The sequence below is a fragment of the Neomonachus schauinslandi genome, chromosome 9 (assembly GCF_002201575.2).
Source record: "Neomonachus schauinslandi chromosome 9, ASM220157v2, whole genome shotgun sequence".
Classification (NCBI taxonomy): Eukaryota; Metazoa; Chordata; class Mammalia; order Carnivora; family Phocidae; genus Neomonachus; species Neomonachus schauinslandi.
In genome coordinates, this window is record NC_058411.1 from 98,391,914 (window position 1) to 98,417,670 (window position 25,757).

Genomic DNA, 25,757 nt, shown 5'->3' on the forward strand with positions numbered 1-25,757 from the left:
TCGCTTAACCAACTGAGCCACCCAGGCACCCCTGCTTAGTGATTTCTTGATTGAGAGACAACTCAGACGAAGTAGGATTGGTTATAGCCTTTGTCATTTCTGTAGCATCTGATGCAGTGTTCTTCCAGGGGTCTGTGGGCCTTGAACTTCTGCCTTTCTGAGCCTGTACCCTAGCTTTGGCTCTCTGGGGGCGGGGCCCAGGGATTTGTGTATTTAACAAGCCACCTGGGGATTCTTATGCACCCTAAAGATGCTTAAGAACCCCCGGTCTTAAGCCTTATAATAAACAAAGGTTTGAAGCATTACCTATAAAAAATACGTACTGCTTTCTATAAACTATAACGAGTAAGTGTTACTTCCTATGAAAAGGCAACACCAGCGCCTTTTCATCAGTGGGAGAGTGTCAGAACCAGATTAGTCAGATCTGAAGTTTTCGTACAAGAGTGTGTTCAGATGACTAACGTTTTGTCATTCACAGGTATTGTAGCTGGTTTGCATTCTTCTTAATAGAGCTTTCTTCATTCAGAAAAAGCTGGAAACTATAGCAAATAACAGATAGGTCTAGCAGTTCCAAATTCCTCTCAGTGAAATATTCCGTTTTACTGTCACTCCCATTTCTACTGGCTCCAACCGGCTCTCCAGTAAGGAAAACACAAAGGCCTCACATTGCTAATTTCTGCTTTTTTACCAGGGAGTTTGAAAATCCTAAAAAAATGTATGTAAGTGCAGTTGTCTGCATACTTAAAAAAGAAGGGTTGAGAAAAGGCAGCACAGAAACAGCTTAGGTACATCTGTGCACAAGTCTGTATGTTGTGCTGTGTGTGCCACAAGGGTGGCTACCCTCTGTCACCATGCGAGTTGTTATGGTGTCAGTGACTGTATCCCCCAGGCTGTGCCTTTGTATCCTGGTGATGTACTCATTCCGTACCTGGAAGCCTGCACCCCCCACTCCCCTTCATCCCTTTTTGCCCATCCCCCACCCCTCCCCTGCGGCAACCATGTTTGTTCTTTACTTATGGGTCTATTTCTGCTTTTTATTTGTTTGTTTGCTCGTTTGCTTTGTTTCTCCACTGTGAGGACACAGTGAGAAGGAAGGCAGACAGCCATCTGCAAGCCAGGGAAAGGACCCCCCCCCCGCCCCCGCCCCGGAACAGACTGTGCTGGCACCCTGATCTCAGACTTCCCAGCCTTAGAACTTCGAGAAATAGATGTTTGTTGTTCAAATGCCGCTCAGTCTGTGGCATTTTGTTCTTGTAGCCCCAGCTGACTAAGACAGGACGCTTAGGAGATCTGGGTACGGCATAAAATTTCTCCCTCGAACTTAAATTTTTCAAGTCAGTGGATGAGCTAGAGGCAAGGATGATTACGTTCATGAATTAGTTGCCCACAAGGCAAAGTAGAAGAGATGCTGGAACATCAGGGCCAAATACAAAGAGAGAGAAACCATGAGGGGAAAGAGAAGACTCGGGGGACAGATCTAGGGCATGTGAGTAATTGGAGTTCCAGAAGGAGACAAAGAAACAGATGGAGAAGAAACAATAGCTACATAGAAGAATAATCTGAGACAACAGATTGAAAATTTCACTGAGTTCCAGGTAGAATTGAAATTAAAAAAAAAAAAAATCCACACTTAGGTACATTCTGATAAAACTGAACTCCAGAATAGAGGAACAAAATCTTACAAACTTCTAGGTATAAGGAGCCAAGAAGCGTAGAGAGGAAGAAGCACCAGACCTGTCAGTCTCGAAGTTCACTGGGAGGAAAGGCCTTGAAGTCAAGAATTCCATACCCTTTCAAATGATCCCCACCCTTCGGGGTGAGGGAAGGAGGATTATCAACATGGCAGGGATTCAGTCTTCATCCAAGCGCCTGATCTAAGGGAAGTGTTAGGGAGTCTACACAGAGACCCTAAGATAGGGGAAAATGAAAAGGAGAAGCCCAAAGGTAGTCAGTGATCCACAAAACAAGACCTAGAGTATTTCATGTAAATGGCTATTGAAGGATGCCTGGGACTGGGTAACAGAAGCGCTGAAAAAAGAAGAAAAAATTATTGAAATAGAAGCGACATTTTACAAGCAAAATTCTAATTATAACCCAACTAGAAGTCCCAAGTTATTTTAGCAAAGCCGAGTTGGGGTGAGGGAAGGAAAGTAAAATCCTTCCCAATAAGCCATCTGGGTTGGAGGGTGAAGGAGGGTGGGCGTGAGGTTTGCTGAGTGTCTCGTTTGGAGGAGGGGGAGGACCGCGCGGGAACAGAGCCTGGAGTAGACGAGTGTGGTTATGGACGCGGGGAAGGGAAGGGAGACAATCATGGAATAGCAATGGCCAGGAACATTCCCCAGCTCACAAGGGGAGGGAGGACGATGCATGGCAACCTGATTAAACCAGTCAAAATGAGGAAAAGGAGCGAGGAAGCAACATACATTGTCTATATAAAGTGAGATGAAAGGTCGAATGAAAGCACAAACAGAGGGCAGTGTCATGATCGAAGGCATTCAGTGGAGCGAGAATAACTGTGGCTTTGGGCAAGCTACTTAGTATCTTCGAGATTTCACCTCCTATGAAATGGGGATAGTAATGGTACCTGCTTCAGAGGGTACTATGTGAGGGTAAGTAGGTTAACATACCTACAGCATGCAGAATAGGGCCTGGAGTCCAGTTAGACCAAGCAGGTGTTTGCTCTCTTATTTATAGAGCATGGTCACAGTGTTAATGTTAGGCGAGAAGAAACAACATTAAAAGCACCACATCAGAAGAGAAGGTTACCATGTAATGGTTACGGCCACTTTTATCACAAATCTGTATGTGCCAAATAAGATGGCAGCTAAATACGTAAGATGAAAAGTGTTAAAAATGTAAGGAGAACTTGATGAAAATATTTTACAAGGGGGGATTCATAAAACATCTTTCACAGATGGAGAGAACTACCAAAAATAAGATCTAGAGAGAGTGAATAATGGAATCAGCAAACTCAGTCTTAACAGACAATATTGAACCTTTTGTTCCTGCAGTGGTTTTTTTGCATGAAACATTTAATAAACACGTGCCACAAAGCAAACCCTAATACATTCAAAAAATTAAACATATCACAGACCATATTTTTGATCCTAAGCCAGTAAAAGTAGAAATAAATAAGAAAAATGACCAAAAAACTTACCTGCTTGAAAATGGAAAAACACAACTCTAATCCTTAGATACCTCAATGTCATCAGATCAAAGAGGAATTCAAAACTGAAAACTGTAAAAAGGAAAGCACTTCACACCCAACCTATGGACACAGCAAATACTGTTCTAAATAAAGTCTTCATTATGAAGGAAGACATAAATAAAGGAACTCAATGCTCATCTTGTAAAATAGCTAAAAGAGTGAGTCAACCAAAAAGGAAGCAAGACAAATGTAAAAATATGAAGCTGACGTTAATCAAATAGACGAAAATGTTTAAATGGCTGAAACGGAAAAGATATAAGAAATCAAGAGCTTCTTTGCAAAGGGGAGGGAGGGTGGTGGTGGTGAGGGCAGCGTGAGGGACAGAATCAAGGTGGAGAAGGGGAGGACAGGAAGGAAGGCATGTACGAAAAAATAAGGAAATAGAAGAAACGTCTCCTGTGACCTAGGACTCAGTTTCTCGAGTCTGTCTGTCCATCTGTCCGTCTGTCTGTCGTGCTTCAGCTTAACCTCTTTCCTTTTTGGGGGCAGCATGGCAGAGCGGTTACAGTGTAGGTTCTGGAGCCAGGCTGCTGGGTCAGTCCTGGCTGGTCACTTGCCGTCCATGTGACTTTGGATGTATCATATCAGCTGCTTGTGCCTCAATCCTGGCCCGTAACACGGGGGTCCTGAGAGCGTGGATTTGATTTGGTGCATGGCAGCGTGCAGCAGCACCAGGCTCCTCTGTCTGGTACATGCTCAGTCAACAACCAGGGGTGTCCTCACCATCCCCATCTCCATCATTCCTTTGAGGATTCCCAGGATGGATGCTCCACAAGGCCACTCTTCCACTGGGCCACCTAATCTTCGAGCAGTTCTGCTTTCATTTAATGCCTTTCTGAGAGACACCATTCTGCCTTTCCAGCATAAATACTATTCTCAGATAAGTGCTAGAAGAATATCAGCATTTGCTGTCTTTGCTACATGCTAGGCATTATAAGTGCTTCCTATGTTTTATCTCATGTAACATTCACAGTGCCCTGAAGAGTACAGTCACCATTACTATGAACAGATGAGGACAAGGAAGCTAAGAGAACTTTACACACTTGCCCAGGATCACACAGCTAGAGGAACTGAATTTGGACCTGTTTGACAACCCCTGCCCATCCCTGTCCCTGCTTGCTCTTAATTTTTTGCTTCCTGATAAATTTAGGGAGTGTTCACTTAAAGCAGTGACTACTGAAAAATAGCCTGGGGTGGTAGAAAGAGCTCTGAACTGTATAGCAAATGTCCAGGGTCTTAGTCCTAGTCTGAGCTTTGCCCCGTCCTACAGCAGCAGGAGAGGTGGGGCGGGGGGCGGCGCTCCACCAAGTCACGTGACATCCAAGTCTCAGGGTTTTTAGTGGCAGATTAAGGGACTGGGTCTGTGTGAGATCTCTGAGGTCTCTCTAAGCCCCTGCTTCTCTGTATACGTGTATATCAGGTGGCTGTTAAAAAGGAGCCTCTTACGAATGCTGTTAAATGTTATTATTTTTGCCAAAAGTATAAAATTCTTTTGTGGCAGCATGTACATTCTCAGATGACCCTCTTGGTGGTTTTTTGTGTTGCCCAGGTACTCCAGGAGCAGATCCGGGCCCGGGACAACATCAGCTACGGAACGAATTCTGCCTTAAAGACTCTGGAGATGCGTCAGCTCTCCGGTTTGGGAGACCTTCGGGGAAGAGTGGCAAGGTAGGTGGTCGGATATGTGGGACTGTATCTGTCAAGGGCTGTTTTTCATCAACTCCACTTCGCAAAGTATATATTCACAAAGCCCCAAAGTAAATTCTTTGCATTCTTCTAGTATATCCCCTCCTTTGCCCGTAAAATCTAAGGTAGAAGTTACACCTGATTATGAGCATGCCATAATTTCTTATGTTGCTGCAATTGGTGCTGTGTTCAGGGAAGTAAAGGTTGGGAGAGCGTAGCTGACCTGTGTAATTTGGCATTCGAAATATTATGTTTATTGACCCCAATAAGAGAAAGTTGAGACTTACATTTTGTGTCTCTTTTAAAATTTTCATTTTCCTTGTAATTTATTTTTATTTTATTTTCTGAAAATATTGGTCTGCCATAGATTAGAAATTTAGAAAAAGAGATCTTTGACCTCAGATGGTATAGAAGTTGCTGTTCCATCCCCTTGCTACCGAAAGCATGCTCTGTGGACGCAGCATTGGAGTCACCCAGGAACCTGTTGAAAATGTACGATTTCTAAAATATTTATGGGCCGCTTCTGCCCTCTGCTGCCGTTAAGAGTCAAGTACAAGTCTACTCGGGAGCTGTTCGAATCAGGCTGATGTGAAAATGAGGGTGGTCTGTAAAGGGTTGGATGGAAGAAAGAACAGGACCCACAGGATCCAAAGCCTCTGTGGAGGAGAGGAGGGTAGTGTTGGGGTATTTGTGCAGACAGCACATGAAGGGCCTTGAATGCTGGGCATGTTTGTTTGGGTCTGGTAGGTGAACATCAGTCTCAGCACAGGGCTCTGTGGATTGAATGTAGGCCTAGTTGTGTGGTTTTCTATTCTCATTTGGGTCAGCTCCAGTCTTCTTGGTATGACCCTTTGTGGTGAACCCCACTGACCTCCTTATCTCTCTCACCCTTGGCACTGTATCTTTCAGCAGTGATCCGCTATTTGTTATTCCCTGAATGGGCCATGCTCTCCTATCTGTGTACCTTTGCACATGCTGTTCTTGCCTCAGCATGCCTTTTCCCCCTTTTTTCTAACTTCTAGTCAGCCTTTCAAGTTCAGCTCCAATGTTGCCTCCTCCAGGAAGTCTTCCCTGATAGCCCACTCTCCTGAGCTCCCCTAGCATTCTGTTCTATTGAATCTGTCTGTTTTCTTCACTGTCTTGGGACAGAGTACCGTATCTTTTACTTTTGTAACATGTGTGCATAGAACAGTTCTCTGGAAAAGAGTAGATACTCAATAAATGTTTGTTTGGATGAATTAATGATCTAGAAAATCACTGTAACAGGACTGAAAAACCTGGATTCTTTTGGTGGAGATTGGCTTAGAAGCAACCCCTTTCTGCGATACCTCCCAGAAAAGTGAGGAATTAGAAGGGCTTCAGAGATACAGGGCAGAGCAGGGACTTCTGGAAAATTTGAGGATCTGCCTATGCACTTTAGTTGCAGATGAAGATTAAGTGGGGCCAAATATGGACGAGGCCTAGCACAGGGCATGGCATGGAGTGAACACGTAACACGAGGGAGCGCTTATTACCACAAGGACAGCAGCCGTGAAATTATCCTCATGAAGCTGGTTCCAATTACAAAATGGAGAGATGACCTTGAAATATTTTCAGGAATTTTACATTTTTCCTCTGCAGTTTCTTACTAACTTCTCTACCCTGCAGGTTCCCTCTCTGTAACAAATACTTTACTCTGAAACAATCACACACATTTGTGAGCACCCCCTATTTTTGCTTTGTTTTGTGGCTCTACCAGTCTTTCCCTGGAATGCTAATGAGACTTGTTGTTGAAATCAACTTACGTGAAAAAAAATTCATTGGCGAGGTTTTGGCTTTCTTGCATTGAATTGGAGGAGTATAAGTTTTTTTTTTTTTTTTTAAGGTTTATTTATTCATTTGAGAGAGAGAGAGAGAGTGTGTGAGCAGGGGAGGGGCAGAGGGAGAGGGAGAAAGAATCTTAAGCAGACTCCATGCTGAATGCAGAGCCCGATGTAGGACTCGGCACAGGGCTGGATCTCACGACCCTGAGATCACGACCAGAGCCAAAACCAAGAGTCGGATGCTCAATCGACTGTGCCACCCGGGCACCCCAGGGGTATGAATTTTTTAAGTGATAGTCTTAAATTATTAGGCTTCTGTATTGTTTCAGGTTTTATTTTCTAGCGTTTATGGATCCACTGGTGATTCACTGATAGGAAGCAGGCCCCGCGGCTTCCCCTGTGATTCTGCTGGAGGAGAGAGACGCCCTTACCCCACTAAGAGTGGCACACTCTGAACAGGACTTTCTCAGAGGGTTTCCCCTCCCCCTAAAGTGGAGCTAAGGGAGTTCAGCTTTCCCGTTCCTACTGGAACAGTTGGTCCTTTACTTGGCCTTCTGCTCAGCGGCCACTTCCAGTTTCCTCTACAAGGTCTTTTTTTGTGGCGTCAGAGCCTTAGAGGAGAAATAGCTTCAGACTGAGGCAGACGCACAAATTCCCTCAAGGTAAGCAAGTCCAGGTGCACAGGAAAAAAGAGATAAATTAGACATCATCAGATTAAAAATCTTAGGCTCTTATAAATAATGCTGCCACGAACATTCACATACAAGTTTCTGTGTGGCCATATGTTTTCATTTCTCTTGGATATATATATACCTAGGAGTGTAATTGTTGTGTAATGTGGTGACTCTATATTTAACCCTTTTTTTTTTTTAAAGATTTTATTTATTTGAGAGAGAGAGATAGTGAGAGAGAGCACGAGTGGGGGGTGGGGAGAGGGAGAAGCAGGCTCCCCGCTGAGCAGGGAGCCCGATGCGGAGCTCGATCCCAGGACGCTGGGATCGTGACCCGAGCCAAAGGCAGACGCTTAATGACTGAGCCACCCAGGCTCCCTGTCTTGTGGTTTTGATTTGCATTTCCCTACTAATGGTGCTGAACATCATTCAGCGTGCTTATTGGTCATTCATACGTCTTCCTTGGAGAACTGTTTATTCAGATCCTTTGCCCATTTTTAAGTGGATTAATTGTCTTTTTATTATTGAGCAGTAGGAGTTCTTTATATATTCTAGATTCAGTTCACTTATCAGATATCTGAGCTGAAAAAGTTTTCCCCCTTTCTAAGGGTTTTCTTTTCATTTTCTTGATTGGGTCCATTTGGTCCTTTTAAGAAATTATTTCTGTCTCTTTGTTGATATTCTCTATTTGATGAGACTTTGTCATTATACCTTCCTTTACTTCTTTTTTTTTTTTTTTACCTTCCTTTACTTCTTAAAGGGTGTTTTCTCTATTTCTTTGATCATCCCACATTTATTATGGCTGCCTTGAAGTCTGTGTCTTTTAAATCTGACACCTGTTCCCTCTCACTGGCAGTTTCTTTTCCTGCTTTTATTCCGTGTTTAGTTCACATTTTCTGGTGTCTTTGTGTGTCTCATAATTTTCATTAAAAACTGGACATTTTAGGTAATATAGCATAGCAATCCTGGATGTTGACAAGCCCCTACCCCCGTTTGCTTTTGTTGTTGTTTAGTGACTTGGCTGGGTTATTTTAGTGATGTCTGTTTCCCCTGCAAAATAAAGCATCTGGTGCTCAGTCATCCTGTGAAGACAGTGGTTTTAGCAGGACTCTCTTTGACTGTCTCTTTCCCCGATCTTTTATTAAGCTGGCGGCCTCTGCAGGTATCACACCCAGATCTTAGGCTCCATTAATTGCTGGTAAATTGCTCTACTGTTTGTTTGTTGTTTGTTTTTTAAAGATAGATTTATTTATTTATTATTTATTGGGTCGGGGGAGAGAGAATGAACAGGAGGGGCAGAGGAGAGGGAGAGAGAATCTCAAGCAGACTTGCACTGAGCGTGGAGTCTGACGTGGGGCTCAGTCTCACGACCATGAGATCATGACCTGAGCTGAAACCAAGAATCGGACACAACCGACTGCGCCACCCAGGTGCCCTCTACTGTTTTTGACAATACCCTGTGACATAAATTGCTCTACAATCTGATTCAATTAAATTATTGTCTGCCGTTAAGGGCTTAATTGTGTATATATGCAGGGATTATTATATATTATAGGTAATAATAATATGGAATATGAACAACTTAATGTTTTAAATGTCACTGCCTTTGGTGCGCTAGGCCACCATGTCACAAACTATAAGAGACGTTCTGCTTAAGCATGTTGCCTGGTCACGTCCATTGCTAGACCTTTGGGACTCTGTTGATGGACTTCTGACCACGTCCCCACCATTGATCTGATAACCAGGTGAAAGGTTACTCTGCCACAGGAGGGCCACAACCAAGAGCTGCACCTGGAAGACAGCTATCTAAAGACCTGAAAGGGGAAATTTTGGAATGACTACATTATTGGTTCATCTATAATATAACATTGGGATAAAATAGGGCAACTGGTCAGATTCATTGTGAATTCTTGTTTAACAAAAGCTGTTGAGCCATGCACACAGCTATATTTAGAACCCTGAGGCTGTCTTTTATGAGTGTTTTTTTTTTAAGACAAGAATTCGATATTAGCTAAGATAGCTATATAGCTTCCCCCTTTTTTCTTATTTATCTATTTATTTATTTTGAAATAATTTGAAACCTACAGAAAATTTGCAAGATTCACAAGTGTTAACATTTTGTTCCATTTACTTTATTATTCTTTCATATGTAAGTTTTTTTCCCTGAAATATTTGAGAGTAAGGATAACTTTGTTTTTAACATAAGAAAACGGGAGTGGATTCCACTGTGTGTGCTTTCTGATGGCAGGCTTTGGTATCCTACCCTGCACACACACACCCCGCGGCCCCCCCCCCCCCCACTGGTTTGTCCCCTTATTTATTTATTTATTTATTTATTTTTTTTTAAAGATTTTATTTATTTATTTGAGACAGAGAGAATGAGAGAGACAGAGAGCACATGAGAGGGGGGAGGGTCAGAGGGAGAAGCAGGCTCCCCGCCGAGCAGGGAGCCCGATGCGGGACTCGATCCAGGGACTCCAGGATCATGACCTGAGCCGAAGGCAGTCGCTTAACCAACTGAGCCACCCAGGCGCCCTGTCCCCTTATTTATAAAGGCATAGAAGTGAAATGTGCTGGTAATAAATAGTCAGAAACATTATGAAATATATAACATAAAAAAATGAAGGCTCACCAGCCCCTTGCTCTGTTTTACTCCTTACAGGTAACTAATGTTAGCAGCTTGCTGTCTGTCCTTTTAGACTTTCTCATACATAGTTATAAGGTAATAATTTATCATCATAGTAATATGATGGTTTGCAGCATAACAATTACCTAACAGTGTGATTTTAATTTTACAAAGTATTATATATATTATTCTGCAACTTCAGTGCTCCTGCATAGCAATATATTGCGGGCTTTCTTCAAGTATGCACATAGATCTAGCATACTACTTCCTTGGATATGGAGTGTCCTGCTGTGTGGGGGTGCCATAATTTAATCTATGTAACTACTCCTTGGTGTTAATGGAAATTTATGTTGTAGTATTTGTGTTTCCAAGTGAGAAGTAATACTGAAGCCAAGCTATAGCTAGTGAAAATCAGTGAGCCACGAACATCAGGATAATTTTGAGACCTTTCTAAATAACTTTTTCAAACTTAGTCTGTCCCTCAAACAGCTCTGCAAAGATAATGAAACTGGTCTGATGTAGTGATATCTGACAGTTTCTAACCGGAAAGCTGTGTTTGGATTAGAAAATAAAGCCTTTCTATATTTTTTTTATTTCATGGTATGTTCAAACCTCAGATGTCCCCAAATAAGATTTAAATTTTTTTTAATTTTTTATTTATTTATTTGACACAGAGAGAGAGAGAGAGCACAAGCAGGGGAAGTGGCAGGCAGAGGGAGAAGCAGGCTTCCCGCTGAGCAGGGAGTCCGATGCGGGGCTCGATCCCAGGACCCTGGGATCATGACCTGAGCTGAAGGCAGCTGCTTAACTGACTGAGCCACCCAGGCGCCCCAGATTTAAATATTTTGATAAAAAATTATGAACTCAAAAAAGAAGGGTCTGTATTTGGTATTATTTTTAACCATCATTTGTGAAATGGGGATGAAGTAATACGTATCAAGGATCTTGCACAGTGCATGGTACATAGTAAATATTCTTTATGTTCACTCATTTAATAATATTTATTGAGCCTCTACTGCATGCAAAGCAATGTACTGGACACGGGTTTTTGTGATGAAAAGGGCAGATATTATCCCTCTTGCTTGCAATTTATATTCTATCTAGTAGGGGAGATAGACATCAAACTTACTGCAAAACAATTATTTAATTTCACTTATGATTTGAATAATTTATTTGTAGATGTTTGGAGTTTTCTATAGAAATCATATCATCTGTAAATAATGACAATTTTATTTCTTCTTTTCTGATCCTTGTATCCTTAGTCTCTTTTTGTTGTCATTTTGCAATGGCTAAACCCTCCAATACAGTGTTAAGTAGATGTTGTGATTGGGGGCATCTTTCTCTTGGTTTTTACTTTAATGAAATTCTTCCAGTGTTCTTCCATTTTGAATGATAATTGCTGTAGTTTTTTTTTTTTTTTAACTTTACTTATTTATTTTAAAGAGAAAGAGAATGCACTAGCAGTGGGGAAGGGCAGAAGGAGAGGGAGAGAGAGAATTCCAAGCAGATTCCATGCTGAGCACGGAGCCTAACACGGGGCTGGATCCCAGGACCCTGAGATCATGACCCAAGCTGAAACCAAGAGTTGCTCACTCAACTGACTGAGCCAGCCAGGTGCCCCTGCTCTAGTTTTTTTTTTTTTTTAAACATAGATTTATCAGATTAAGTAAGTTTTTTTACATTCCTAATTCATTAAGAATCTATGAATTTGTACTGTTTTTTGCATCCGTTCAAGTCAGATATTCTTCTCTTTTGATCTGTTAATGTGTACTTAGCAAGGTGGGTAGATATATTAATACACAAAAGTCAGTTTCCTTACTATAAAACAATAGCAAATACCTAGAAAACATACTTAAAATAAAATCAGAGAATATATAATAACTAGGCAGAAATCTAACAAAAATTGTTCAAGACTGCTATAGGGAAAATTTTTAAAAATTTGATTAAGAAATAATAAGAAAACATAAGTAAATGGAGATAGATATATTCAAGGGTAGGAAGTCTTAATATTTTTAAAGATATCAATTCTTCCAAATTGATTTTCAGAATCAGTGAAATTCCAGTTAATATCCCAAAAGAGTGTTAAATTGAACTTGATAAAATGACCCTAATGTTTATATGTAAGGGTTAAGAGTCAGAAAATATCCAGGCTGCTTCTGAACATGGCCAGGGAGGGGAGAATTGCCTAACCTGATCGCAAGACTTGTTATGAAACTATGTGCTCTTGGCTTTGGGATAGAAAAAGTGAACAATGGAATAGAATAGAGAGTATGCAAATTGAACCACAATGTGTGGGACTTTGATATGTGTCGTAGATGGCAGCAGATCCGTGGAGAAAGGAGGGATTGCTCAATGAATGGAGCTGAAAAATATATTATCCATGTCAAAAAATAATAATTTTTTTCCTACCTCATACCAGATACAAAATCAGCTCTGGATGGGGAAAGGGCTTAAATGCTAAAAATAAGACTTAAAAACTTTGTTATATTTTTCTTGTTGGGGGTTTCTAAGTTTTGCTTCCCTTATTTATTTATTAAAAAAAATTTTTTAAGGGGCGCCTGGGTGGCTCAGTCGTTAAGCATCTGCCTTTGACTCAGGTCATGATCCCAGGGTCCTGGGATCGAGCCCCGCATCGGGCTCCCTGTTCGGCGGGAAGCCTGCTTCTCCCTCTCCCACTCCCCCTGCTTGTGTTCCCTCTCTCGCTGTGTCTCTCTGTCAAATAAATAAATCTTTTAAAAAAAAAATTTTTTTTTAATTTAAATTCAATTAATTAATATATAATGTTTTATTTGTTTCAGGGGTACAGGTCTGTGCACAATTCATCAGTCTTATATAATACCCAGTGCTCATTATAACACACACCCTCCCCAATGTCCATCAGACTTAAAAATTTTCAATAGAAAAATATAGATGAATATCTTTTCAACCTTTAGGTAGGGGAGGATTTTTTCTTGACATAAAAAGCATTGATGGATTTGATATTAAAATTTAAAACATTGCTCATCCAAAGACCCTTTAAAGACAAAAAGGAGATATTACAAACTGTGGAAGATATTGGCTGGTAAAGGATTAGTATTAAGAACATATAAAGACTTCCTACAAATTAATAAGAATAATTAGAACAACCCAGCATAACAATGGGTAAGAAAAGTGAATGACATTTTACCAAAGCAGAAACATAATTGGTCAATAAACATGTGAAGAGATTTAACATCTATGGTTGATGTGGAAATGAAAATTCAGAAACACAACAGAATGTTTTTTTACACAGTTGACTGGCATCTGAAACATCTAAAAATGCCAAGCATTTAGATAGGTTGTAGCTTCTTAGGAGCTCTTATGCATTGCTGGGAGTATGAGTTAGTGGAGTCTGATATTGAACATTTCCAGTGTTGAACATCCCATATCCATGATCCATCAATTTCTGCATAAGAGAAATTCTTGTACCACAAGGGGTCCTGTTCACAACAGCATCATTCACAATAGCAAAACACTGAAATAACCCAAAGTGCCCATCAATGGGAGTATGGGCAAATAAATTGTAACAAACAGTAGAATGTTATTCTATTGTCAAAATGAACTACAGTGGTATATGGCAATATAGATGAGTCTTAGCAATATAATAAGTGGAAAAAATAAGTACCAAAATATTGCATATGACATAATGCCTTTTGTAAAAGTTAAATTCAACTAAAACATACGTATACATACTTTTGAGAAATATGCATGCTATTATATATGTACATATATATTTACATACATATTTACATATATATGTACTTACATACGTGTGTGTATGCAGTTAATTGTCTAAAGTCAATTTAATTTTAATTCCAGGATAGTTAACATACAGTGTTATATTACTTTCAGGTGTACAACACAGTGATTCAGGAATTCTATACATCACCTGGTGCTCATCACAAGTGCACTCCTTTATCCCCATCCCCTATTTCACCCACCCGCCCCATCTCCCTTCTGGTAACCATCAGTTTGTTCTCTGTGGTTAAAAGTCTGTTTCTTGGCTTTTAATTAATTATCTTAATAGGAAAACAAGGGAATGATGATACAAGATTCAAAATGCTTACTTTCATGGGAGCAGTTATTAAAAATAATTAACTGAATAAAGTGAGCCATGCATGGACCAATAATGAGAGTATATTATGAAACAAGGAGTAAGAGATCCAAAATAGTGACAATCATAAAAAGTTTTAATTACAAGAAGTTCAGCAAAAGAGATATGTGGGGCATTCTCGAATTGTATAATTGGTGTGCCTGATCTCTAGGGGCTCTGGGCAGGCTTCCTTAAGGAAGTGACTTGTGTGCTTAGCTCTAAGGGATGAATAGTAACTAACCAAGTGAAGTAGTCAGGGAAGAATATTCCAGACAGAAAACACCATGGGTCAAGGCCTTGAAGTGGGAAGGAGTGAGGTAAGTTCAAAGCCCTGAAATATAATCAGTGTTGCCAGATGAAGAGGAGAAAAGGGACAGAGATGTGTGAGATGATGCTGGAAATTAGAGGGTAGGGAGCAACCTTTTTTGGGCATTTTAAAGGATTTTGGTCTGTATTCTAAAATTGAAGCAAGTTAAACAGCAGGAATTTACACAGATACAGAACTATATTTAGTTTGCCTTTTTTTTTTTTTTCCTCACAGCTTTGTTTCTTTGGGGTTAATACCTAATAATTTTACTTACCCCACTTTGTATTCACTGGACACTAGATTGAAAGGCACAGGGAAATATTTTATGTTTCAATATTTGGGGTATATCCTGCCAAGTTGCCCTATAGAAAGCTTGTAAAATTTATTTTTCCACCAGTAGTGTGTGATACACCTTGATTCTACAAACTTCTCCAACATCGGGCATTGACATTCAAAAAAGATTTCTAATACAGAAGAACAATGGCATAATTATTGCTTAATTGTGTATATTGTACTATGAATATTGAAAAAATTTAAATGCATATATGCAGTTTTGTCAGATTGTTTAAAATATTTTTAAAATTTTTTTTAAGTATTTAAGTCAATATTTACAAAAAATATGTCCCATTAATTTTTTTTCTGTTACTTCCAAAAAGGATTATAGCATTTTAACAAAATGAGTTAAATAAGTTGTTCAGCTTCAGGTAAATGTGAGTCAGTACCAAGAAAAGACTTTTTTTTTTTTTAAAGATTTTATTTATTTATTTGAGAGAGAGAGTAAGAGAGAGAAGGAGCACAAGAGGGGGGAGAGGGAGGGGGAGAAGCAGACTCCCTGCTGAGCAGGTAGCCCGATGCGGGACTCGATCCCGGGACTCCAGGATCATGACCTGAGCCGAAGGCAGTCACTTAACCAACTGAGCCACCCAGGCGCCCCAAAGAAAAGACTTTTAAGGTTGGAATAATTGAGCTGGTAGCTTACTTTCTTCAGCGTATACAATAAATTAACCAGTAATCTCAGTTTGTTCACCATTGTTTCTTGCATCCCACTCCTTTCTCTGAGTGCTTTTTCTTTTTTTTTTTTTTTTTAAGATTTTTAAGTAATCTCTATACCCAATGTGGGGCTCAAATTTACAATCCAAAGATCAAGAGTCACATACTCTACCAACTGAGCCAGCCAGACATTCCTGGATACTCTTTTCTTTTTACTGAAGTACATGATTTAGTGACTCTTTCAGTTTGGGGTTTGTGGCCAATACATTTCTTAATCTTTGCATGTCTAAAACGGTCTGTGTCTTTATTTTGCGTTTTTTTCTTGGATGATATGTTATTTACCCTCAATCCTAAGGAGGTTTCTCTATCGTCTTCCACCATTATGGTATCTGCTGTCTTCTGACACCTACTGTGTGCTGTCAGTCTTACAGTAGGTCCTTGGTAGGTTACCTGTCTTTAGTCTCTGGTAGCTTTTAAGATTTTATCTGTAATAGGTTATCAGAATTTCACTATGCCCTATTTATTTTGCTTACACCACTTTGTATTCACTGAACACTTGAAAACTCATGTTCTTCTTCAGTTTTAGAAAACTGTCAGCACTCACCCCTCAGATAGGCCATTCTCTCCATTTCCATCTTTGGGGACTTCTCAACTCCTCTTTCTGTGTTAGCATCTCTTTATTTGTCCTCCTTGTCTCTTAGCTATTTTCCCGTGTTTTTAATCTCTATCTTTGTAGCCTTCTGAGTGAGCTCCTTGCTACTGTCTTCTAACTCACTGACTCTATCTTCAGTCATGTCCAGTCTAGAGTTAGGTCTGCGAAGACACTGTGGTATACTTCTAGGGTTTCTCATTTTTCTCTTACCCACTTGTTCTTCTTTCCTCTCTGCCTATTTTTTTTTTTAATAATTTAGAGTTCTCTTGATAGATATTATTCTGTCTTTGATTTTTTTCAATGTCTTAAACATATTTCTTTTAAACTCATTTGATCCAGGTTTTTTGTTTTGTTTTGTTTTCTTTCCATAGCTGGTGGAGCCCCACTCAAGTCTCTGGTTTTGGTTACCCTGGTTCCTGTGTTCTGTCACGAGTGGAGCCAGTTCTTACCCCTCTTACCCTGTGGAAACGAAAACTTCTTACGTCTGTTGGTTTTCAGATATGGAGCCCTTCAAGCTTACAGCACCAGCTGTAGCAAAACATACGCTTTGCTCCATCTTCTGCACCATCTGTCTGTTTTCTACTTTCTCCCATATTTTTTTTTCCTCCCATTCTTTTTTGTCTTTTTGGACTTAACACCTTTTTATTCATCTGGAGTCATCTTGATAGGTTTTCAGGAGGGAGCCAAAATGAGGGCATATGTTCAGTCCACCATGTTTAACTGACAGAGCAGGTAGTAGTTTTAATTTGCAACATTTCAGTACAAAATGATTAGTAAATTTGTTAAATCTTATAGCTTATTAGAAAGCCTAACCAAGCACTAGCATGCCATCTAATCTTTATTCAGGCTTATAAACTAGAGATCAGTATTTTATTTTTCAAACTTATAGAGAGATTTATACTTTAACCTTTATCAGTTACTATGCTGTTTTTGATAGTTGGTTGCAAATACTTTATATGATTTAGTGAGTGAGATCCTTTTCAGTATCTAAGTCATTTAGGAAACAGTTTATAAACCTCGTTGAGGCCCCAGTGCAGATAAACATCTGAAAGAATACATTCCCAGTGCTTTTAGGAAGATCACAGACCGCTGATTTTCTGACTATGAGCAGTCACAGGCTTATTCTTCAGTCTGTGTATTTATAGTGACTTGTTCAGCAAGTTCCCAATCTTCTGAGCTTATTTGTCTGAGTCACGGAATAATGAACAAGAACAGAATGTCAGATAAGATCTCCATCAATAACAGAAAAAATATACACATAAGCTGAATAACATTATCATGGTAGTGGCATGAGAATCTTTTTTTTAATTTCTAGATTGTGTGGTTTGTGTACCGAAGAAAAAAATTCCCACTATGTCCTCATTTTGTATGATTATCATGTGACACATAGTAGTCATCCTACAAATACTTATTGACTGAATGAGTGAATTATGGATTGGGGTTCCAACTCCGGCCTCTCTACTTCTGCTGTATATTGCCTTGAACCTGACCTCACTTGATGACAGTGACTCTACCCACATTTCTCTAGCTCTGTGTTCCTTGTGCTCCAGCCTCATTTCTGCTTCATGCGGAGCTGAGGGAAAGATGGTAGGTTAGTGCATATTCCATGAAATTGTAATGTATTCTTTGTACACGGCTGTTGATCGAAATATTTTCTTTGTATAATTATTCTTCTGATCATAAAATTATATATACTTATTGCAGGAAAGTTGTACAACTTATAAAAGAATGAAAATTTTTTTAAAAATCACATATGATCCAGAGATAGTTGATTAATATTTTGTTTGCTTCCTTGTGAAATTTTAATGACTATATATGCATCAAGTTTCGGTCAAGAAAACAGAAACCACTCTTTAAGTATTTTATCAGGAAGGGATTTAATCCAGGAAATTAGAGTTTGTAAAACCACTGGCAGATTTGGGGAAACAACGGAAGTAAACTGCTCTTGGCTCCCAGGAAAGTAGGATGTACAAGAATCACAGAAAGGAGACATTGATAATATTAGCTGCGTGTAACATGGAAGTAAGTGATTTGCAGGAGTGTGCCTGGAGGTGGCCGTAAACCTCACATGGGCAGTTTACCACATGTCTGCCCGCCCCTGCCAGGGGAGCGTAAGTGCCACTCATTGGTGGGATCTGAGTCAGAACCTGGCTGGCAAGGTTGTTTGGGAAGTACAGTCTGTGGGCTTCTGCCCCTTTGATACAGAGAGCGTTCACAAGAAACAAAATTGCTCTGTCAATTCTGAGCGATCCATTTATATAACCCTTTCCCCTTGTCACCAGTCCTCCAACTGTCTTTCTTCTGTGGCTCTCACCATTAGCCAATGCCCATGAACATCTGGCCATGTTTTATTCTAGGCAAAATGAATCCTCAGATACATTGTTTGAACTTCTGCCAACTGTGAGGGTTTCCCTTCCTGGATACCCTTGAGGGCCACTCCTGAGTGGGCTTTGAAGTGTCAGCAGTTTTCTTCTGGAAGGTGTCAGCATATTGGCACCTTCCGTCAACCCGGCCTGACTCTTCCTCCTTCAATCCACCTGGTCCTCAGGAACTCCTCAAGAGGCCATATGTGTGAGTTGAAGGAAAGTTGGCAGTAGCAAGGGTATATGCCATGGGAGTCTGGGCTCATGCAATTTACTTATGCCTTTGGGACCTATTTAAGCCTGATGGCTTTGTATCCCTCCCCCTTGAAGGTGGCGTGTTACTCATATGCCTCCCTTTAAAGCTTGGTGCTCACGACGGACTGACCAGGTTGCATGGTTACTTAATGTCCCATGCTTCGGCATGTAGTTTCTGCCAGAGCCCAGTAGCAAGCCAACAGCTACTTCTCAGAGCAGGATGATTGGGTTGGAACAGGGCATGACTTTGCTCCGTATTCCCAGGGGGCTATTCTGTGACACTGCTCTTAGGGTTTGACAGAGGTCCCCCACACAGCTTCCCTACCACAGATACTTTGAGCACCATCAGAACTGCCAAGTTCTCAGGCCCACGGAGCAGAGCAGCTAGGACCCGCAGCAGAGCCTTCTCCTGCTCTGGACCCCACTCAAAGCAGCCAGCCTCACAGGTGATGTAGTAAAAGGTTAGGAGCAGTACTTTCAAATGTGGTAGAAGTTGCCTCCAAGATCCAAAGAAGACCCAAAGAACTTGGAAGGACGGAGGTGTTACCAAAAAGTAAAGGCCACATCCAGCACACTGTATAAGCCTTTCGTCATTGGGCTCTCACTGCATGTACAGTTTTGTACTCATGAGCACTGTAAAGCCTTTGCTACTTTGATGGTTCCATCCCTACTCTTATTAAGCAACATCCCTGTGGTTTAACTTAAAAACCATAATGAGGGCAGCTCCCTGTATTCCTGTGAACCTCTATGTAAAAGAATGAGTCATAGTACAGTTTCTTGGAGTGGGGTCATGCATTTTCCAGTACGTCAAGAAGCTTCAGTGCTTGTTTTTAAACTTTAATAAGAGTTAGCTTTGTTGTTTGCCTGGACAGATGTGACGCCAGCATAGCCAGACTCTCTGCAGAGCACAAAACAACTTACGAGGGGCTCCAGCACTTGAACAAAGAACAGCAAGCTGCCAAACTTATCTTGGAAACAAAAATCAAAGATGCAGAGGGACAGGTATGGCCGATTTCAGGTAGCCTTTTAAAAATAGGTAATTTGTTCTTAGCTAAGAATAACATGGTGTTGAGAAACCAGCCAGCGCTCCCAGAATGTGCATATCTTCTCCTCTTTTTTTTTTTTTTTAAGATTTTATTTATTTATTTGTCAGAGCACACAGTGAGACACAGCAAGAGAGGGACCACAAGCAGGGGGAGCGGGAGAGGGAGAAGCAGGCTTCCCACTGAGCAGAGAGCCCGATGTGGGGCTCAATCCCAGGACCCTGAGCCAACCAGGCGCCCCGAATATCTTTTCCTTATTTCTTCCTCCCTCTGTCTCACTGCAGTGGCCCTTCATGGGTATGGCAAGCAAAGCACCGAGAGTTTTTGGTACAGTCCTACTTTTAAAGATTCTTTCCCCCATTCCTAAAACAATGACTATATTCCAGAAATTCTAAATTATAGCTCCAAAACTACTTCTTGCATAGGTAGGTGATCAGGCTTTAATTTTTTTTTTTTAAAGATTTTATTTATTTATTTGACAGAGAGACCGAGCGAGCACAAGCAGGGGGAACGGTAGAGGGGGAGAGAGAAGCAGGCTTCCCTCCGAGCAGGGAGCCCGATGCGGGGCTCGATCCCAGGACCCGAGATCATGACCTGAGCCAAAGGCAGATGCTTAACCATCTAAGCCACCCAGGCGCCCCCAGGCTTTCTTTTATATGCCACTTGTTCCAAGTTTTGGTTCAGGAAATAGTTACTGCACTGGGCCTCATGCTGTGTGCTACCTCATCACAGTCCTTTGTGGAAAAGGATTCAGACAAAGCTAGAAGGTAGGCTGGCTGATGAATCTTAGAGTTTTCCACCTTGAAATTTACAGATTAATTTCATAAACCCATACTCTTGGCATTTTACAGTTTGTTTTTTGGCTACTTCGAAGTTTCCCTTTGCCATAAAGGGGCCTGTTTTCTAGGATTTGCCCCACAGTATCTGCTCTGCTTGCTATTCTTCATGTAAAGAGAGACCATTCCAGTAAAATGGGGCATCTGGTCAATTTACTGGATTCAAAGTACTTGTGTCCAAAATATATTCAATAAAGATCTAAATCTACTCATGTGAAAAACAGATATTATAAAGCCATGAAAAAAAAAACCACAACAAAACAACAAGTCCAATAATTTTTTTCAAAGAATGAGTGAGAGCAGAATTATCACATCAGGAAATAAATGCTTAGGAAATATTAAGCTTCCCAGTAGCCAACCCAAGTAAAATACATATAGAAATCTATAAAAAGAGATATACTTTTCCTTTGTTCTGGGTCTAATAAATACTCGTTCCATGAATTTCTAAGTAAGGGAATATAGAACATCATAACTTTTGCAGCAACTAAATGCATTTCATATAGGATTAGTTTTATATTAAATTTTAGTAGAAAGACAAGGGAAAGGGGTAGGTAGTGAAAAAAATGAGTTGGAGGGATATAATTTACAAAATCTGTTTTCTGGGGACTTGACTAGATATGGAGGTAAATCTGGTACCTTAATGGCATTTTAAGTGATAAGAGTTCCGTTCTCTATGACTAGCAGCCACGTTCGTATAGAAATTCCAAGGTAAAAAAAAAACAAAAAAACCCATCGTATTTTGTGCCAGCAGGTGGACATAGTGGTCCCGGGGAGGAAGTAGGCTTGTTTATCAGAGAACTATAAAGTTAAGTACTCAGAGCCTAATGAATATTTTGGCAGTGTTCCTGGTCCTGATTTTTGATGAGTGTGTATGATAGGAAATGGAAGTGGAAAGACAAGGTGAGCTCCTAAATGAATTGATTAAATTATATTGAATCTTAATGTCATGGACTAGAATACAGCTTACTAAATGTTATCTGAGGTTACCTCTGAAAAGATCAGATGTGATATTACAAGCAAAGCTTCTTTCCCAGATTTCTCAGCTTTTGAACAGAGTGGACTTGTCGATATCAGAGCAAAGCACCAAATTGAAGATGTCCCACAGAGACAGTAACCACCAGCTTCAACTTTTGGATACAAAGTAAGTAGTCAACTTACAGACCTTTTTTTTGGGTTGAAGTTCTTGAGAAGCCTATTCCATAGTCCAGTTCTTTTGCCTCTTCGTTTTTATTTATTGCACAAAACAAAGTAAAAACAATAATGGAAGTTAAGAGGAAAAATTTCCTTGGAGCATATTGCCACTTTACATTCATTATTGATTTTAGTAGTTGGCTTATAATCTGTCTAGTCATTCAGTAAATATACGTTGAGTGCTGGCCTAGGTGCTGAGCATCCAGAAATTAAGAAAAACAGACTCTGTTCCTATCCTTGTGGAGCTTGTAGTTTAGGGAGTGGATGAGCCCTCATCAAATAATGACTCACGTGAGTGTAAGCTATATTATTACTAATGGTGGCCATCGCTTTGAAGGAAAGGTACATGGATGTGGTAGGCTGAATAATTGTCTCCCAAATATCACCATGTCCTAGTCTCTGTGAATATGTTACCTTATCTGGCAAAAAGGGACTTTGCAGATGTGATTAAGGATTTTAGGATGTGTAGATTACCCTGGGTTACCGGAGAGACCCGATGTAACCCCCGGAGTGTCTGTAAGGGGGAGGCAGGAGGGGCAGAGTCATGAGAGAAGAGCACATGATGACGGAGGAAGAGATGGGAGTGATGCACTTCGAAGGTGAGGAAGGGGCCACCAGCAGCTGAAAACAGCAAGGCAGTGATCCTACCCCCCCCGCCCGAGAGCTTCCGGAAGGAACCACCCCTGCTCGCACTTCAGCTTTAGTCCAGTGAAACTGATTTTAGACCTCTGACCTCCAGAACTATGAAAGAATAAGCCACCAAGTTGTGGTAATTAGTCATCGCAGCTGCAGGAAGCTAATACAGTGGCGCTCTGAGAGCGAATAACAGAGGCCTGGTTGTGGGGCCTCCTTCCTCAGGAGGCAGTGCTTGAAGTAAGAGCTGAAGAATGAATGGAATTCACTAGGTAAAGAGGGAGGTAAGAACTTCACTAGGTAAAGAGGGGAAGTGGGGGCTGGGGAGGAGGTGGACCTGGGGCAGGGCCCTGTAGACCACATGCAGGGCTTTGGTCTCTGGCTTTAGTGCAGTAAGGAGCTGCTGCAGGGTTTGGGGCAGATGGGGTGAGAGAATAAGATTTATATACTATTTTTAAATGGTCTTGGTGGCAATCGGAAAATGGACCAGGCCGAAGCAGAGATGGGGACATCAGTTGGGGGCGTGGTTGCAGTAGGGCAGGTGGGAGAGGTGTGCGCTAGGGTGATTGTGAGCGTTCCAGTTGGCACCCTATAATGGGTTATACTTTCCCGTTTTTGTTACAGTGATGCTTTAAACTGTACTTGCCCACGGTGAAGCTCATCATCTGCCCTTCTGCTCAGTCACAAAACCATCCATCTTTTCCTATCATGAATCTTCATGAGCTTGGCATTTTCCTGCCAAAGCAGAGCCAGTAGTCACTGTGTGTGTGTGTGTGTGTGTGTGTATTTGACTTAATGTATTTTTTAAAGATGATTTCAGCAAAGAGACGTGTGGAAATTTTAAATTAATCATCCTCCTGGTTCTTACATCTCATCGTACCATATTTAATGCTGTTTCAGGGTTGTTGCTGACTTAACAGGAATTCTCTTATGGAAAGCATGTTTCTTTTCCTCTAATTATCTGTATTTATATAATCATTGAGTTATGTCACCACTTCTCATAGATCCTACAAGCTTGCCAAGTACAGAAAAAAATCTCTTCAATCCTCTTCCTTCCATCACAGAGGAAAAAAATAAACATCTTGGTATTTTTTTCTCTCTAAATTACTTCCTTAGGAGATATTACTAGTCAGCAGACATGAACATCTTTGTTTTTCTTCCTACAACTTAAAGTCTAGAAGTCTAGACACAAATGCTGTTCACAGGGGAGAGGGGACAAAGCCTGGGGCAGAAGGTCAGATTGGGGACCCAAAAGGTAAACCCCTGTTTGGGTGAAGTAGGGAAAAAACCCATTCCACAAAGAGAGCCTAAGGAAACTCACCTGTCTAAATCTTGGCTCTCGGTAGAGGGATAAAAGATATTCCTTGAAAATTCAGGACCACAATACAGCCTTTATTTATTTATTTTATTTGTTTATTTTTAAAATAAGCTCTACACCCAACAGGTCTTGAATTCACAACCCCCGAGATCAAGAGTCATATGCTCTACTGATGGAGCCAGCCAGCTGCCCCCACAATACAGCCTTTATATTGATTTAGAGCTAGAATTCACATTACCCAGGCAACTTGAAGAAAACCACAGTGGATAATTTACTCTCAGAATAATCCTGTTTGGCCACAGTGGCCTGAGATGCATGGTGTAAGCAAATGCAAATACTCAGTCTTCGGGCTCCTGGGTGGCTCAGTTGGTTAAGTGGCTGCCTTCGGCTCAGGTCATGATCCTGGAGTCCCGGGATCGAGTCCCGCATCGGACTCCCTGCTCAGCAGGGAGTCTGCTTCTCCCTCTGACCCTCCCCCCTCTCATGTGCTCTCTCTCATTCTCTCTCTCTCAAATAAATAAATAAAATCTTTAAAAAAAAAAAATACTCAGTCTTCAAGACTTCCCACAAACAGATGAAGTTCTAGGGAATACAAGTATATAATTGGAAATTGTAAAACAAAACAAGGGAAAAAGCCACATAAGTGATAGAGTCAGAAGAAACAGGAAAAAGAGGATTCAGACAGTTAAATATTGCATATATGGGAATTATTGGATAAAATAAGTATATGTGTACACACAGACATTTGTATGTGAGACATTTGTATTGTGAGTACACACACACACACACACACACACACACATTTTAAAAGTATGACTAAGGAATGAGAGATTATCAAAAATGATCAGCCAGAATTGAAAACAACCAAAAAGAACTTCTAGAAAATATAATAATCTTTGAAAATAAAAGCTGTAACCTCTGGCCCCACCTGATTAGGGAGCCTGAACAGTGACCCCAGGCGGCCTTGGAGCCCACCCTCCAGCACTTCCCAGCTCCAGAGCCCAGCCTACAGCCCTGCCAAGCAAGTGGAGCCCAGACTAGTTCCATTTACTTGTTGAGCACTGCCTGCAGCCTTGCTCAAGCAGGGAACCCAGCCAGTAACCCCTCCCCAAAACAGAACATAGACTGGGGCCCTACCTAACCATGAAGCCCAGACAGTGATTCTGCCTGATGGCAAAACCCAGCCGCCAGCCCCACCCAACTGTGAGGTACCACTGCTGGCCCCACCTGACCAGGGAGCCTGGCCAGTAACCTCCGTCCATACTGCAGCGCAGCCAGAAGCCTGCCCAGTTGTGGAGCGTAGCCTGAGGCGCTGTCTGATCATGAAGCCAACTGAACCTGGAGGCTAGCCAGTAGCAACATCTGTCTGGAAAGCATAGCTTGGGATCCCACTCGATCAGGTGCAGTTGTGGAGCTCAGCCTGCAGCCCTTAATCATGGAATCCAAAGAGCAGCACTGCTCAGCCAGGGAACACAATCTGAGACCTCAGCCAACCAGAGGTAATTGCCCAGTGCAGTTAGTGGCTCTGTTTGATCATATAGCCTAGCCCAGCAGCCCCATCTGGCCAGGGAGCCCAGCCAGCAGCCCTGCTTGAATGCCAGTGTTTCCCCCCACCCCCTGACCTCAGAGCAGAAGCAGAAGCCCTGTCCAACTAGAAACCTAACAGACATATATAGAACTTTCCATCCAACAGTAGCAGAATACAAATTCCTTTTAAGTGCACATAGAGGGGCGCCTGGGTGGCTCAGATGGTTAAGCGTCTGCCTTCGGCTCGGGTCATGATCCTCGGGTTCTGGGATCGAGTCCCACATCGGGCTCCCTGCTGAGCGGGGAGTCTACTTCTCCCTCTCCTTCTGCCTGCTGCTTCCCCTGCTTGTACACACACTCTCTCTCTCTATCAAAAATAAATAAAATCTTTTTTTTTTTTAAGATTTTATTTATTTATTTGACAGAGAGAGAGAGAGCACAGATAGAGTGGCAGGCGCCCCAATAAATAAAATCTTTTAAAAAAAAGTGCACATAGAATATTCTCTAGGATAGATCATATGTTAGGTCATGAAGCAGG

The 25,757-nt window shown here is 41.2% G+C and overlaps 1 protein-coding gene across 3 annotated transcripts in view; it reads left to right on the top strand.

Annotated features, from left to right (window-relative positions):
- FAM81A (family with sequence similarity 81 member A) overlaps window positions 1-25,757 on the top strand; it is a 127,391-nt gene that overhangs the window by 85,005 nt on the left and 16,629 nt on the right. For all 3 annotated transcript variants that reach the window (XM_021693802.1, XM_021693801.1, XM_021693803.2), the window contains exons 4-6: window positions 4,758-4,876; window positions 19,544-19,673; window positions 21,585-21,691. In XM_021693802.1, the coding sequence (XP_021549477.1) occupies window positions 4,758-4,876; window positions 19,544-19,673; window positions 21,585-21,691 (356 nt within the window). The remainder of the gene's footprint in view (window positions 1-4,757; window positions 4,877-19,543; window positions 19,674-21,584; window positions 21,692-25,757) is intronic.